Source organism: Mustela nivalis (genome assembly GCF_964662115.1).
Source record: "Mustela nivalis genome assembly, chromosome: 17".
Lineage (NCBI taxonomy): Eukaryota > Metazoa > Chordata > Mammalia > Carnivora > Mustelidae > Mustela > Mustela nivalis.
The window spans coordinates 10359588-10376429 of NC_139036.1; the positions used below are offsets into that span (position 1 = coordinate 10359588).

Below are 16842 nucleotides of genomic sequence, written 5' to 3' on the forward strand. Positions count from 1 at the left end.
GGGTTGTAGACTGAGGACTTCTTGCTGTGTCCTCACATGGCGGAAGGGTAAATGTTGTAAAATATCAGTCACAAGCTCAATAAAAGTTCTTAGGAGTTAACCTAATAAAGAATTCCCAGGACAATATGAATACTTATTATGTGTTTATTTCAGATACAACATTGGTCAAAACAAGAGGAGCTTACATCTGGAGTGGAGAGAGGACGGAGTAAACAGATAACATAAATGTATGTCAGGTAGAGATAAGCATCATTAAAATAATGACGGTGTGTAAGAGAGATAGTGAGTGGCATTATTGGGCCCCCCTATTTTGTATACAGTGTTGAGAGAAGACACTGGTGTTAAAGATGATATTCAAACAGGGTTTGGAAAAGATGAGCGAGTGAGGGCTATGGGGATATCTGGGGATCGAGTTTGGCATGTTGATGAGACTAGAGTGGATTGAGGATGGGGGGTGGAGTGTAAAGTAGTGGTAAGGGATAATGGAGAGAGATGCAAGGTTGGAGACTGAGTCAGATCGCAGATTTCTGTGGGGTAAGTTGATCTGACCCCACAGAAAACACACACACACACACACACACACACACACAACATTGTAACCAAGTATGCACAAACACAGAACAGAAAAAAAAGTGCATTGAAACACATTATTACACCCTGTAGTAAACTCTAGTGTTTTTACTTCTTTTCTGTTCTGTTTCACTCTCTAAAAATGCGGATTGTGGAGGGCCTGGGTGGCTTAGTTAGTTAAGCATCTGCCTTTTGCTCAGGTCATGATCTCAGGGTCCTGGGATGAAGCCCCATGTCTGGCTCCCAGGGAGACTGCTTCTCCCTCTTCCTTTGCCTCTCCCCTTGCTTGTGCACTTTCTCTCTCTCTCATGAATTAAGAAAAATTTTAAAAAATAAAAATAAAAATGCTTTATTTTTTGTGTGGCACTAAACTGATTATAAGGACCCTTAATAGTATGAACTTCACATTTTATTCTGCAGTGAGAAGCCAACCAAAAATTCTTAGCATAGGAAACAGATGATCTAATCTGCTTTATTTTTAAAGTGAATTTGTATTGTCAAATTTATGACAATTTCAAACACACTACTTTGAGGTAATAACATAATGAATGCTCAATTATCTATCACCCATTGTCAATAACTATCACCAATTTGTCATTCCTGTTGCATCTATCACCTTAACACATTTAAAATAAAGCATTAGACTACTGGGGGCTATGGGATTTGGGGGGTGTGTAGTGCAGACAAGGAGGGGGTGAGTCCAGCTGGTAGAGCATTCCGTAGGATTTTTCCTTCCAAATCCAAAACTGTATAGGCCTCAGCATTCCTTTTGAAACCCCGGCATAAGGGTCTCATGGTTCAGGTTTTGCTTTCTTTATATTTTTGTTTAATTTATTTATTTGACAGAGATCATAAGTAGGCAGAGAGGCAGGCAGAGAGAGAGAGAAATGTGGAAGCAGGGTCCCCACTGGGCAGAGAGCCTGAAAGGGGGGCTCAATCCCAGGACCCTGAGATCATGACCTGAGCTGAAGGCAGAGGCTTAACCCACTGAGCCACCCAGGCGCCTCTGGGTTTTGCTTTCTTAAGAGCAACATTTTTGTGATGCTCCCTGCGCTCTGGGTAGAAAAGTGCTTAGAAAGACAGGATCTGGGGCACAGATAGGAAGCATGGATAGGCTGGGCTTATGTACAGGTTGTCCTACTCAGGTGGGGTGGGGAGTGGAGGTGGTGGTGAGCCTGGGGGTTTGTCCTAGAAGCTGAGGGTACGCACCCTCTCCACACTTCCTGCTTCTGGAAGTGATAAAGAAGACACCAACAACTCAACTGTCTTCCATCTTGTCGCAGTAGAACCGAGTAGCAGTACAGTCGGATAGGCCCACCGTGGAGAGCTGGTTGTAGAATATCCCCCCAAAAGGCTAAATTAACTGAACCTGGATACATATAACATCAATCTCTAAGGGATCTGGAGGACTGTCATGCATGTGGAAATGGCTAGCAAAGAGGAAACAACGCGGCACTCTTTTGGCCTGAGACGTGAACACCAACGTGCTGAGAACAGTAATGCAGGAGATGTGTTTATCGCCGGGGGAGAGTCACCTCTCCGCGTCTCAGAATACTACACTTCGGTGACAAGAACCCAAAAGGCCATCAGAGGACCCGGGCTCTGCGCTAAGGGTGCAGGAGCGTGGGAACCACTGAGATCTGCCCCAGAATGTGAGGGCACGGGGCAACCCCGGGATTCCTGGAGATGCAGAACCTCGAGCGTGGGGCTGTCGCGTTGGGCTTTCTGAAGCAGGGCTGCAGCTCCGCTTATTCTAAGAAGAGTGACCAGAGGGACTAGCTCACCCGAGGAGAGCTCTGCTCTCCAGACCCCACCCCTCCCCCAAACAATCTAGACAGTCCTTGACGGTTTAGTAAACACCCCCAAAGTTTCCTGTCCACTTTCGCAGGGCTGCAACATTAACCTCTCTTTTTAGGTCCACTCAAGAGATTGCCTGCGAGGCAGAACAAGCTGGAGTCTGGGAGGTCAGGGCCAGGCTTCAACTCAGTCTCGCCGGGGCTTGTCCGAACGCAGGCGCCGGGTAGGGCCGGACTACATTTCCCAGGAGCCTCGGCGCGCGCTTCCGCTTCCGGCTCCTTTGTCCGGACGCGCTCGGCTCGCGGCTCATATATTCTTGTTCTCTCTATAGTGAACAGCTTGGTGTCCGGACGAGGAAGGAGCAGACGTTGGACAGGGTTGTGTGTCCAGCAGGGGGGTTGTCAGGCTTGGGGGTCTGGCCGTGCGTCCCCCTGGGGATCTCCCTGGACCCGCTGACCTGCCCGTAATCCCTTCTGGAGCTGGGGAGTTGTCCTGGCTCGGCCACCTTGACCCTGCCCCTCTGCTCTGAGTTTTGTGGGTACGTGGTGGTGGTGTGTACGTGTGTTTAAGTCTGAGACCTGTCCAGGCCCATTACTCAGAAACGGGCTGGGGGCCCGCAAGCCTGAAGCGCTTGGCTAGAAGGAGAGGCAAGTAGGGCCCGCGCGGTCGTCAAGGCTTTCAGGTCAGAGACCGACGCGCGTCTGCCCTTGGGCCCTTGCAGCCCACGGCGTGGTGGATCCGTTGTGTAGACCGAGATAATGTTGACGAGGGAGGACGTGGACGTAAGAGATCTTTGTCTGCATCTCGAGAAAGCGGCTCTAGCTCAAGGATGTGTCCGTAGGCAAGTTACTGAGCTTGGCCTCGGCTGTTCCTTATCTGTCAATTTTATTGTCCGTACCTTACGTGGTGATTTTGAGGATTCAGTGGAAATTTGGTATGAAACAGTTAAACAGTTGACACAGTGCCAGCAGTAAGTATGGACTCAATCAGGAGTAGTCATTATGAAAAGTAGGTATCCACCTCCCCATTTGTACATAAAAAGCAACTGAAACCCAGGAAGGAAAAATTACTTGTTTGGGGTCACCTAGCCATCTGGTACATAGAAATGAGAACCCCGCAGGGCGCTTGCCACTACCCACTACGGCCTGCACTGGTATATCCTTCAGGCATGTTAGTGACAATGTCTTTACCTGCTGTCTGTGATTATCTATGTTCCTGTGTGTCTGTCTCTGCAGGCCCTTGGGGAAAGGTTCCCTGAGAACATTTCCTGAGACTTCCCTGTGAATAGGGCTTCCTGAAGCCTGAATGATTGCTGAACTTCTTTAGTCTTAGCTCAAAATATACTGTTTCAGACTCCCCAATCACTGTTATGAATGGGGTCTTAGAGAATGAAAGGAGAAATACAATGAAAAAGAAGAATTCAATCCAGAATCTCTCACTAGAGTCTCTGGGAGAATGCTGGTAATCCCCAGGAAGAGACATGGAGGGTTTGGGTGAAGTTGCTTCACCCAAATGGTGCAAAGGCTATGGTTATGGTGGATCAGAACCACGAACTCCAGAACAGAGGTAAGAAACACAAGTGAGAGGCTTCTGCGGCTAGGTTAGCTGGACACCTGCAGTGCGCACACAATAATCTTATCTTAGTTTTTCTTTACAGCAGCCTTGTAAAATGTGCGTGGGCAACTCTGAGCCCTTGGGCAAGTCACCAGTTTCTTCCTTTGTAACAAGTGATTTATGGAGAGCATCTGGTACATGGTGAGTGCTCCATGAGTAGTAGTAATTTCACTATTATCATTCCCGTTTCACTTGAAACTCTAAAAAGTAAGACATCTCTATTTTACCTAATGTCTCTCCAAAAGATGAGAGCGGGCAAGTCAGACTCTTTGGACAGAGAAAAGGAAATGGGCATGGAGAAGCAGATGATTTGAACTGGTATTCTAGCACATGGGAGAGGTCAAGTGCAGAGCTGGGGCCTGCATCTGCACGGTCCACTGCCCAATTCTGGCAGGATTGAGAACTGCTCCTGACTTCTTTCAATATCTTTTTTTTTTTTTAAGATTTTATTTACTTATTTGACAGACAGAGATCATAAGTAGGCAGAGAGGCAGGCAGAGAGAGAGGAGGAAGCAGGCCCCCTGCGGGGCAAAGAGCCCCATGTGGGGCTCGATCCCAGGACCCTGGGATCATGACCTGAGCCAAAGGCAGAGGCTTTAACCCACTGAGCCACCCAGGTGCCCCTCTTTCAATATCTTTTAAGAAGTATTCTCTCTTAAGGAGATACAAAAGGGGGGCACCTGGGTGGCTCAGTGGGTTAAACCTTTGCCTTCAGCTGAAGTCATGATCTCAGGGTCCCGGGATCAAGCCCCACATCAGGCTCTCTGCTCAGCAGGGAGCCTGCTCCCCCATACCCTTTTCTCTGCCTGCTGATCTGCATACTTGTCTCTCTCTCTCTCTGTCAAATAAATAAAATCTTTAAAAAAAAAAAAAAAGGAGTTACAAAAGGATGGCACAGATGAGAAGGGGCTTCTATGGTCTAGCTTCAGTCTGTTTGGTTTTCCCAGACATCCTGACCTCAGCCCCTCTGATTTCCCAAGGTCCTGAACCTTACAAGTTCCCATCTCTATCCCATCTTTCACTGATTGTCAGAGTTCAGTACAGGGAATGGACACGCATCCTCTGGGGAAGTAGGGGTTTGGGGTATGGCCATATACACTGATGATGCCTTTTGCTTTCATAAAACAAAGGATAGAAAGAAATCCTATAACATTTTGGCTACTGGTGATATGCAGAAAATAGTAAGAATAAGAATTAACTGATAAATGACCTTTACTGAATGCTTATTCTGTATCAGGTACCGATTTAGGCCCTTTATATACATTAATGGACAATGCTTTGAAGTAGGTACCATTGTTATTCCCATTTCTCCAATGGGGAAGCTGAAGCATAGAAGAAACTTGACTACAGCCATGCAGAGCCAGGATTTAAAAGCAGGCAGGCAACCTCCAGAGCCATTGTTTTAGTGAGAAAGCATGGTAGGAGGCATCGATTTGTTTTTTAAATCGTGAAACTCTGTGCTGTTTATAATGATAAGGACTTGAAATTCCTCCTTCTTCCCCAAACAAATCCACAAAACTTTTTTTTTTTTTTTATAAAAAGATTGATTTATTTATTAGAGAGCATGTGTGAGTGTGAGTGCACAGGGAGGGTCAGGAAGAGAGGGAAAGGTAGAGAGAGAATCTCCAGCACACTCCCCTCTGAGCAGGGAGCCCTATATGGGGGCTCAGTTCCATGACCCCCAAGACCATGACCTGAGCCTAAATCAAGAGTCTGACACTTAACTGACTGAGCCACTCAGGCGCCTCCACAAGGGACTTAAAGTATTGCTTTTTGGTGGTAGGGGAGAGTGAGGGTTCAAGAAATAATAAACTGTGGAATGTTAGGAAGACAATTATATGGAGGATAAAATAAATGACATATAACCCCACCACCCAAAGATAAGCTCAAAGAAGTGCTCAACATTGATATTGGTTTTCTCCCAGTAGGCAAATAATCAAAATGGGAAAGGAGATGTGAGTAGCAGGTTGCTTGATGGGCGTGGAGTCAAAGGAGTTGGGGGGATTAGGAGTTCATCCTCAACACTTTGGGGCTCTGCAACCAGGCATAGTATGTTGGGTGCTTGGGATGCAGGGGAGTACGAGATGACAGACTGCGATTCAGTGGATCCCATGTGCGGTGTCACGAACCTAGGATAGCTGCAGTCTTAGCGGGGGCCTGGAATAGTCACAGTCTGGTGGCTGGTGCTTCCTGTGCCCTAAACTGGCAGGACAGGTCCTGTTGCCCTTTGCCTCCATGGCTCCTTTTCCTTGTTCTCTATTTGTAAACAGAGGAGTCGAGGCAGGAGGTCTGGAACCTTCGTGCCAGCCCTAATAGTATATGGGTTTCGGTGTTACCACAGGGATCCCCATTTTCTCAAAGCACAGGCTCAGGCTTATCCCGAACCCAGTTAATGACCATACCTTTCCCTGACTTAGTTTACATTCAGTCAACTCTCTGAGGTTACCTTGGAAGCCTCATTACACAGGTGTCTGTGGGATCCTTCCAACCACATGACAGCCAAGGTCAGAGGGACTTTTTGTCATAAGTGGCTCTTTTTAATATAATGGGTCCGAGACACACAATAATAAACTGGGTTCCTTTATTATTCTTCCCTTCCAGTTCCGGCATCAAGGGAGTCTGCCCTTTTCCAAAAGGGGTATCTTGAGGAGGAGAATATGGCTGCTCTTCTCCAGGCAGCAAAGTCCCAGGTGAGTTGGGGATTTTCCTCTCATCCCTAAAATCTTATCTCAATTCCTGAAGGAAATAAATTTTCCCTCTCATCCCATGAAGCTCATCAGTCCTATTAGCCTGGGCAGTTTTCAAAGATGGGATTAAGAAGGTGGGATAGTGGGGCGCCTGGGTGGCTCAGTGGATTAAAGCCTCTGCCTTTGGCTCAGGTCATGATCCCAGGGTCCTGGGATCGAGCCCCACATGGGGCTCTTTGCTCCGCAGGGGGCCTGCTTCCTCCTCTCTTTCTGCCTGACTCACTGCCTGCTTGTGATCTCTATCTGTCAAGTAAATAAATAAAATCTTTTAAAAAAATAAAAATAAAAAATAAATTAAAAAAAAAAGATCTCTCTCTCTCTGCCTGCCTCTCCACCTACTTGAGATTGAAATAAATAATATCTTTAAAAAAAAAAGAAAGAAAGTGGGATGGACCGCCAGCAACATGGCAACTGGGTGTTTCTTTCTGTGAAAGTAGCACTGAAGGTGGGGCTCGGCAGTCTCTCCTATTGGTTGGCCACAGAGGACAGAGGTCTGAGAGCAGGGTGGGGAGAGAGCCAGGTTCCCTTTTGTCCAGTTGAGGCACTTGGCTTAGATCAGCAAAGGCAAGTGAGGTACCTTTTGTATCCATCTGCCGGGAGGAGAAAAGACCCATCCACAAATCCGTGTGGCACAGATCAGCCAATTAACTGACCCTCTACTTCAGGGAGAATGTTGGATGGTTTCAGAAGAGAGCGAGCAAGCATGTCTGGCTGAGAGAGTTTGGGGAGGGCTTTATTCATTCAGCCAGCATCTTTGAGCCCTTTTAAGGAGCCCCGGGCTAATAGAAGCAGTGAGATTTGGAGTGGGCCTTGAAGGATGAATAAGTTTTTTTTTTTTTTTTTTAAGATTGTATTTATTTACTTATTTTATTTTATTTTTTAAAAGATTTTATTTATGTATTTGACAGACAGATCACAAGTAGGCAGAGAGTCAGGCAGAGAGAGAGGAGGAAGCAGGCTCCCCGTGGAGCAGAGAGCCCGATGTGGAGCTCTATCCCAGGACCCTGGAATCATGACCTGAGTAGAGGCTTTAACCCAACTGAGCCACCCAGGTGCCCCTTACTTATTTTAGAGAGAGAGCAGGGTGATGGGCAGAGGGAGAGAAAATCTTGAGCAGACTCTGCTTGTTTGCAGAGCCTGGACTTGATCTCATGACTTAAGATCAGGACGAAATCAAGAGTCAGACACTTAATGACTGAGCCATCTAAGCGCCCTGGATGAGATTTTTGAGAAGAAATATTTGGGAAGTCAATGACATAAGTGGCTTAATATTGAGGAAAGGTACTACTTCTTCTGATACAGGAAAAAAGGAAGTACAAAGTACATTGAAATCATGGATATAGGACACCTGGGTGGCTCAGTCTGTTGAGTGCCTGCCTTCAGCTCAGGTCATGATCCCGGGGTCCTGGGATCAAGCCCCAAGTTGGGCTTCATGCCCAGAGGGGAACCTGCTTTCCCTACCTACCCCCCACCTCGCTTCCTGCTCCCCGATTGTACTTTCTCTCTTTCTCTCTCTCTGGCAAATAAACAATAAATAAAATCTTAAAAAAAAAAAAGAAAGAAAGAAATCATGGATATATTGTCCTATAAAAACTTAAGCTTCTGATCCCTTTGCCGTATACTAATAATCACACAAAATTCTTTCCTGGCTATAAGTCTCAAGCTTGGTATATTTCTCAGTTTGTTATGTACCATGTCTCTTTCTTAATGAAGATAACTTTAAGGGTTGCGAGCAATAGGCTTGGATGGGAACGCCATATCCTTAACTTGATCTTTTTTATAGGGCTAAGTTACTTTGTTTAGCTGGGAAGTTTCAATGGACCTTTGTTGTTCAAAGCCTCTTTTAGACTTCCTATTGTATATGAGATCTAGAAACAAGTTTGCTTTTCCAGCCAGTGAAGCTCCAAATTTCTGGACTCTGTATTCTATTTGTTTTAGCTTGAAAATTGGTAAATTCTTTCCTGGGCTCAACTCTTTTTCTTTGCCAAATATATCCAGAAGCATCCTGCACAAGCTAGCAGTCTGGCTCTTGTCCAGCCTGTTCCCCCAAAGCTACAGGCCCAGTGAATTTTTGGTCTGCCTTCCCAGGTACTAATTACTTTGCGGGTTATAGATCAAGAGTCTACATCAGTGGTGCCTGGGTGGCTCAGTGGGTTAAAGCCTCTGCCTTTGGCTCAGGTCATGATCTCAGGGTCCTGGGATTGAGTCCCACATCAAGCTCTCTGCTCAGCAGGGAGCCTGTTTCCCCTTCTCCATCTGGCTGCTGCTCTGTCTGCTTGTGATCTCTCTCTCTCTGTCAAATAAATAAACAAAATCTTAAAAAAAAAAAAAAAGAGTCTACATCTTTCCAGCCTTAACTACCTGTTTCTTTGAAGCTTGCCGCCTGTCAAGCCTTTGCCCCTGTATATTTTAGGTGTTTGTTTTGATACCTTCTACTTGAGGGTGTGAGTTTCTGAATTAATTGGGATTGGCTAACTTGTAACTGGTAAAACCAATAGACCCAAAATGTGTAGTAGCCCTAGTGTAATAGAAGTTTATTTCTTGTTCTTGTAACCATACGACTGGGTCGTAGGTTGATAGGGTGGCCATTCAGGGCCTTGAGCTATCTGAAGCTCTAATATCTCTAGCACATGGGTCCCAAACTCACTTTTGGGGTCATCCCCATGACCCGGCCACAAGGGGAAAATAGCATGGAGGAACGTATGCGAGTCTGGCCTGGAAACTGGTGCATCTCACTTCTGCTTGCATTCTCTTGGCTTAAACTCAGCCACATGGCCACATCTAACTGCAAAGGAGACCGGGAAATGATTGTCCACCTAGAAAGAGGAGGAGGGGACGTGTCCTTTAGTGAGCAGTTAGCTGCTTCTGCCACTCTCCACAAACATTTAGGTTATTTAGAACTATTTTGTTATTGCAAATTATAAATGGATGAGGAATCTGGTGATAACTCTTTACTCATATCTCCGATCATTTTATTACAGTTGATTTCTAGATATAAGATCAGTATGTCAAAGGGTAAAACATTTAAGGCTCTTTAACCTACGAGTCTGTATGCCTTTGACACTGTGAACATGGTTGGATCCATTTCCTCTCCATTCCATGGACCTCCCCTAATTCTGCCTTATATTCAGCCGTTACTTCCGAACCCTGTGCAGGTGTTTCAGGGCTTGTCCTTCGAGGACGTGGCTGTGAACTTCACCGAGGAAGAATGGAGAGAACTGGACCCCGCTCAGAGAGACTTGTACAGGGATGTAATGCTTGAGAACTACAGGAACCTGGTCTCCTTGGGTAAGGTTGAGTGCTTGCCACAGGTAGGCATTTTGGGATGCCATTGCTTTCTAAGAATTCTGGTGCTCCTGTGAGGGGATGATCAGAAAGGAGGCTTTGTGGGGAGTCTGGGTGGCTCAGTCAGTTAAGCATTTGATTCTTGATTTCGGCTCAGGTCATGATCTCAGAGTCGTGGGATCCAGCCCCGTGTGGGACCTGTGCTCGGGAGGGACTCAGCTTGTCCGTCTTCCTCTGCTTCTCCCCCCACCCGCCAAAAGAAGGAAAAGGAAGAAAGATAGGAAGGAAGGAGGCTTTGGTTAACATTTTCCTCCATGACCCAGAGCAGATCCTTAAACTGTTTCTCCCCCTACTTTGGTAGAAAATATATAATTGCATTTGACGATTATTTGTCTTGTTTTCTGCTTTTGAAAACACAAGAGTGGGACTGAAAATGGGTGATCCTTTGTCTTGGAAGCAGTCACATGCTATTTCTTTTCCTTGAGTAGGATTTCCATTTTCTAAGCCTGATATCATCTCCCAGTTGGAACAAGCAGAAAACCTGTGGATGCAGGAGAGAGAAGTGCCCAGAAGCAGCTGCATATGTAAGTGAGAATAAGGCAGACAACTGATCTTTTGAAATATAAGTCAGGGGTTCTTCCCCAAATCCTCCAAGTCTGTAGAAAATATTGAGACTCAGTGTTAATATTAATTATTTAATATTAGTTAATACTGATTGTTAATTATTAATAATTATTAATTAATATTGATTAATATTAATATCAACATTGAGTCTCAATATTTTCTACAGTCTCATCTTCATTTGGTTATATCAGAGTCTCATTAGCCCAACTCTGCTTCTTCCCAGACTCAAGGAAGGGTACTTCCTTCTTAAGGTATAACCCTGACACTCGATCCAGTGATCATGGTGGTGCCTTCCTCCGGCATTTTATGAGTCATTCCCTTTTCCTCTCTAGAGGCTGGAGTCTCTCCTTCATTTACTTTGTCTTCGTTGAACCTAGGTTTTGCCTACCTAAAAAGTGAGAAGAGAATGAAAGAATTTGAATGTAAGTCTAAGGAATGTGATTTCACATCCAATTTTAAGGTTGTAATATTGATAGAATTTGCTGACCTTATGTAGGAGGTGGGGGAGAAATAAGACAAAGGTGATTTCCGGGTTTCTGGCTTGGCTGTGTAGGTAGATGGAAGTTCATTTCCCTGAGATGGAAAAAATAGGAGAAATGGCGAGTTTAGGGGGTGATGGGATGGAAGGTGAGTTCTGTTTCTTCTGCTTGAAGAGTCTGTAGCAGATCTAAACCAGTGGTTCTCAAATAGGATCGGTTTTGCCACCAGGGGGCATGTCTGAAGACTGGGAGGATGCTATGGGCATCTAGTGGGTCAAGGCCAAATGGTACCAAGTATCCTACCATGCACAGGACAGCCCCTCCCACAAAGACTTGTCTGACAAAATGTCAGTACTGCTGCAGTTGCGAAAATTAAGTAGCGGTGTCTAGAAGGTAGAGAAATATATGGAGATGTCAAATGGATCTTGGCGAGGGAAAGAGATACCTGGTGGTACAGGAAATAGGTGGTAATTAAAGACACTGGAGTGGATAAAATGTGAAAAGAGAGAAATAGGGCATGCAAGAGAACTTAGAAGCCCAATGAACATACAGATTTAAGTATCTGCTGGATGTCTATCTATATCTGTATATATCTGTATCACTTGTGTACTTAAAAAAAAACACGTGGGGCAAAATGGTGTCAAAATAATAAAATAGCAATAATTCTTAATAATGGGTGATGGCAGGAGAGATATGTTGTACAGATTTTATTAAAATAAATGAAGGAAAGGGAATCCAGAAAGGATACTAGGAAAGGGTGGCCAGAGTAGAAGGAAACCAAGTCAGATTCTTGTCATAGAAGCCTGCAGAAAAGAGCATTTCAGGGTGGGGAGGTGTGCATAGTGATAAACACTAGAGAGGTCAAGTAAGGACCTGAAGAATGTCCATTGGAATTAACAGGTAGTTCCTTCTTTTTGGCTAATGTGGTAGTGGATTAGTGCCCTGCTACCAACTCTCCCCCCTAGTTAACTTACATTGCCTTCTTTTAACTTCCATTTTCCTACATTATATAAGGTTTCCAAAGCCATATACTGAGTTTACGTTGAAGGTAGTCCAGCTTGCAAAACACATGTGCTATTTGTCTTACCCTTCATCGGGCTGAAAAACTCCTTACAAGATCCCTAATTACAAAGTCCCAACTTTACAACAACTCATATGTCATTTATAGCTTACCCATAAGAAAGCTGAATTAGTACTAGTAGTAAGCCTAAGCCCCGATCCTCCTAAAATTTCTGCATCCTCCTGAACTTTGGCCCTCTTTGTCTTTTCTTGGGGCATGTACGTGTGTATTTGGGGAGGCCCAGAGAGAGAGAGGGAAAAACGGGAAAGCTGAGCAAGTCTCTGGCAAATGCTAACATTCACAGTAGCAAGGGAAAATATGGCGAATGATTTTACTGAATCCAACAGCAACCTCAGGCATAATCAAGGAGAGTTACTGGGAAGCTGTGCCAGTGGGAGTAGAAGAGGTAGGCATTGAAGGATGTCCCTAGCAGGATTGAACTCCAGACAGGGAACATGGGACTGCTGGTGGTGGTGGCATCAGAAGCCAGGAAACATTCTCATGGTTCAAAAGCTAGGGGCAGGGTAATCATCCCAGTGTATGGTACTGATCGTTTCCAATTGAAATCTCCCTCACACAAATTTTACAGCATTAATCATTCTTAAAATTATTTAATACTTGTTTTCCCCAAAAGACTGTAAACCTCAAAAGAGTTGATACTACATCTGCTTCATTTATCATTGAATCCTGGCATATAACACAGTGACTAGCCCATAATAGGTGTTCAATAAATTATCTGTTGACTATTTGGCTTATACTTGTGACTAATCGTATGTATGCAGTTTTATTATCTCATTCCTACTTGAGTCATTTCCTCCTTCTACTACAGGGAACATTTTTACTTTTCCCCTCCAGATTTGGAGACCAGGAGGTCAAACCCAAAGGAGTTATTTTCTGGAAAAGAATCATACCAGGGGATAAATATGGAGAAAAGCACAGGGGGTGATGTTCCTTCCAGTTTGAAGGAAGCCTGGGGATATGCAGAGATCAAAGAGGATGCTCAAGATAGACTCTGGAAAGAAGCAACAGTTCTCCTCAAGAAAAGAACTTCTATGGCCGATAGTAACCCCAAATGTATTGGATCTGGCAGACATGTTAGTCTGAAGTCAGACTTTGTTATACAATCAAGACACCCCGAAGAAGAGAGACCTTATGCATCTGATGCTCAGGGAAAGAGTTTTAAACAGAATTCAAAATTAATAAGACATCAGAAAAAGGGCATAAATGAGAAAGCTCTTCAGGGTAATATACGTAGTAAAATACTCAGTGATCATTCAGTTTATGTTCAACATTGTATAGTTCATAATGGAGAAAAAAATGTGGAATGTAATCAGAATGGGAAGACCTTTGGTTATGGTATACATTGCACAGAACATCAGAAAAGTAATACTGGAGAGAAGTCTTGTGAAGATGGGAAAGTCTACACCTGGAACTCACACCTTGCCAAACATCATCAGAGCGTTCATGGTGGGAAGGCACATGAAAGAGCCTTAATTCAGAATGCACTATTTATTCCGCATCAGAGATCTGAACATGGAGAGAATCCTTATGAGTGTAGTGAATGTGGAAAAACTTATGGTAATTATTCAGCTCTTACAGTACATCAGAGAATTCACACTGGAGAGAAACCCTATGCATGCAAGGAATGTGGGAAAGCCTTTAATCATAACATCTCTCTTATTCAACACCAGAGAATCCATACTGGAGAGAAACCCCATGAATGTAGTGAGTGCGGGATGGCTTTTAGTCAGATAAAGCACTTTATTCAACATCAGCAAATTCATGCCCGTGAGAAACCTTATGAATGTAACGCATGCGGTAAAGCCTTCAGTCATGACTCATCCCGGATTGAACATCAGTTTATTCATACTGGAGAGAAGCCCTACGAATGCAGCGAATGTGGGAAAGCCTTTAGTCACAACTCTTCCCTAACTGTCCATCAGTTTATTCACACTGGAGAGAAACCCTATGAATGTAGCGAGTGTGGCAAGGTCTTTAGTCAGAGCTCACACCTCTATCAGCATCAGAGAACTCACACTGGAGAGAAACCGCACGCCTGTAAGGACTGTGGGAAAGCCTTCAGTGATCGATCAGCCCTTATTCGACACCAGAGAACTCATACTGGAGAAAAACCCTACAAGTGCAGAGAATGCAGTAAAGCTTTCAGCCAGAGCTCAACGCTCATAAAACACACAAAAACCCACACTGGAGAGAAACCGTATGCCTGTAAAGACTGTGGGAGAGCCTTCAGCCAGAGTTCATCCCTGACGCAACATCAGAAGATTCACACTGGAGAAAAGCCGTTCGATTGTCACGAGTGTGGGAAAGCCTTCAGCAGGAGTGCCCATCTTACTCAGCACCAGAGGATTCACACCGGAGAGAAACCCTGTGGGTGTAATGAATGTGGCAGAGCTTTCAGGTGTAGTTCAGCCCTCATTAGGCATCAGAGGCTTCACAGTGGAGAATCGCTCTGAATGTGTGGTCATTCCGACTCTCGCTTTGTTAAAGACCAAAGAATCTTACTTTAATGAGTTACTATAATTGTGAACCCCCCCTTTTGTTTTGAGGGCTGAGAATCCTTGCCTCCCATTTTCTCCTGCGAAGAATTAGCTGCCAGCATACCACAAATCCATGTGAAAAAGTACTGATCTGGAAGCTGGAATAGCCCGAGAGCAACCATCGGTCTTTCTGCGTGCATATTTTCATCGTGCCTGAAGATGACTGATGTCACCATGAAGTGAATTTTTTTCCCCTAACCCCAGGATTGGGCTATTCCAATGTGCAAAGGAATTCCGGTTGTTTAAACTTGAGCTCATTGCCCCTCCTTGTACTGATCGGAATACCGCCCATGTCCAAGTCAAATAGACTCACGGTCGGTCGTATATTTGAAAACCGCCTTTCTAGAAATCTTTGCCTTAATGTAAATCATTCCTCCTCCTAGCAGTACTGTCCTCAGTAAAAGGGCTACTTTGAACTCTCCCTTCTCACTGACTTCCCTGTCCTTCTCTTCTGTTTAAAGTGTTAGCTACAGCTTGAAGTTCAACAGGGCTTGAGTTTCAGAGCTGAAAAGCACAACTGAAGGTAGAGGGAAAAAGGATTTTTGTTCTGAAAATTGTAAGACAAAGTACTCTGAAGAAATGGTGACATCTGGAAATAATTTTTGAAATATATAAAATTCTTAGTAACTTTTAGAAATTGGAGGCAAGGAAAAAAAGAGTCCTCCAAGTAGGGTCTTGTTATTAGAATCAGAGCTTTTCAAATAGTGGTAGTTAACATGTTAGGTATAACAAGGTCCTTTCAAAAAACTTTTCTTTCCTGGAGCCAGTTAGTTTGGGTTGTGGAGAAACATTTGACCTTCCTTCCTTTAGCGGCCTCTTCTATGATAACCTCATTTAGAATGAATTTATATGGTTAAAACTAATTTATGTCTTAAAACTGCTTGTGATTGACTTACTTGTGTTGAGTGGAGGGAAGATTAACATACACGTTTCATCTCAAATTCCTCCAAGAAGGATAGTTTTCAGTATTGTGATGAGCTCATTGTATGATGACCCCAGGCTTGATTTGAGGATTGCAGGAAGAGAACTTTGTTGATTAAAGCAGGGCTTTCTGCTTTTTCTGAGGAGACATTAATCCTCTTTTGTTTGTTTGTTTATTATTATTATTTTATTTTTTTAATCAAAAGGTAGTTGTCACATCAGTCTTTTCAGTTTGCAAGTCAGTCTTCTTTAGGACCCAACTTAAAGTGTCACTTGACCACCACAATTGCAAATAAATTCCTCCTCTGAAAAACTTTGCAACTCATGAGATCCCTCATATATGCCTATAAAACATTTCTAGTTCCATCTTTTTTTAAAAAAGATTTTATTTATTTATTTGACAGACCGAGATCACAAGTAGGCAGAGAGGCAGGCAGAGAGAGGAAGAAGCAGGCTCCCCGCTGAGCAGAGAGCCCGATGCGGGGCTCAATCCCAGGACCCTGGGATCATGACCCGAGCCTAAGGCAGTGGCTTTAACCCACTGAGCCACCCAGGCGCCCCTTAGTTCCATCTTAATATCTGGTTTTATCTCCAGCTTTAACAGTTTTCCCCATGAGGAAAATAACTAACTTGTTAGGTCTTTTGTTGTTGGCTAAAAAAAAAAATAATACACGCAGTTTTAAAAATTCATATGAGTTCAGTGAAAAGTCATCCCTGTAGTACCTTTGATATGCATCATATGCTAGATGATTTCTGGATATGTTTTGCCAAAGTCATACATACAAAATATAGTGGCTTGAGATATCCATCTTGGGAAAAATCATATCATACTTACATTTTACTTAATAAGAATTCAACCATATGCACCAAGACACTCGCCTCCAAAAAAAGCCCAACAGATAAATTAGTGAAATTAGAAATACTGTAAAATTATATTTTACATAGAAATAAAGCATTATGTTGTTTACCTGTACATTTATATGTATGAACACATAATAGCCTGCATTATCAGAGTTATACACAAAGCTGTTACTGCATTTTATGAGCAACACAGAGATTTATAAGGACAATATTGATAATACTCTATTTCCATCTTATAGGCTCACCACTGAAAGTGATTTTGTTTCTCCAAAGAATTGAGAGACACAGCCAACACATTTACATTTGTGTATTACTTAACTCCTCTC

General features: G+C 43.8%; 1 protein-coding gene across 8 annotated transcripts; it reads left to right on the forward strand.

Annotated features, from left to right (window-relative positions):
• Positions 1–2611: 2611 nt before the first annotated feature.
• Positions 2612–15968, forward strand: LOC309851025 (uncharacterized protein). Of its 8 annotated transcripts, none has more exons than XM_082705762.1 (7): positions 2612–2905; positions 3603–3933; positions 4012–4122; positions 6583–6671; positions 9884–10016; positions 10502–10597; positions 13032–15968. In XM_082705762.1, the coding sequence occupies exons 4-7, from the start codon at positions 6639–6641 to the stop codon at positions 14648–14650; spliced, it is 1881 nt and encodes a 626-aa protein (XP_082561888.1). In that variant the 5' UTR covers positions 2612–2905; positions 3603–3933; positions 4012–4122; positions 6583–6638; the 3' UTR covers positions 14651–15968. The 8 variants fall into 8 exon arrangements, with proteins under 8 accessions (XP_082561888.1, XP_082561891.1, XP_082561885.1 ...); XM_082705765.1 differs by having other exon boundaries at positions 4025–4122; positions 13006–15968; XM_082705759.1 differs by having other exon boundaries at positions 4025–4122.
• The last annotated feature ends 874 nt before the right edge of the window (positions 15969–16842 follow it).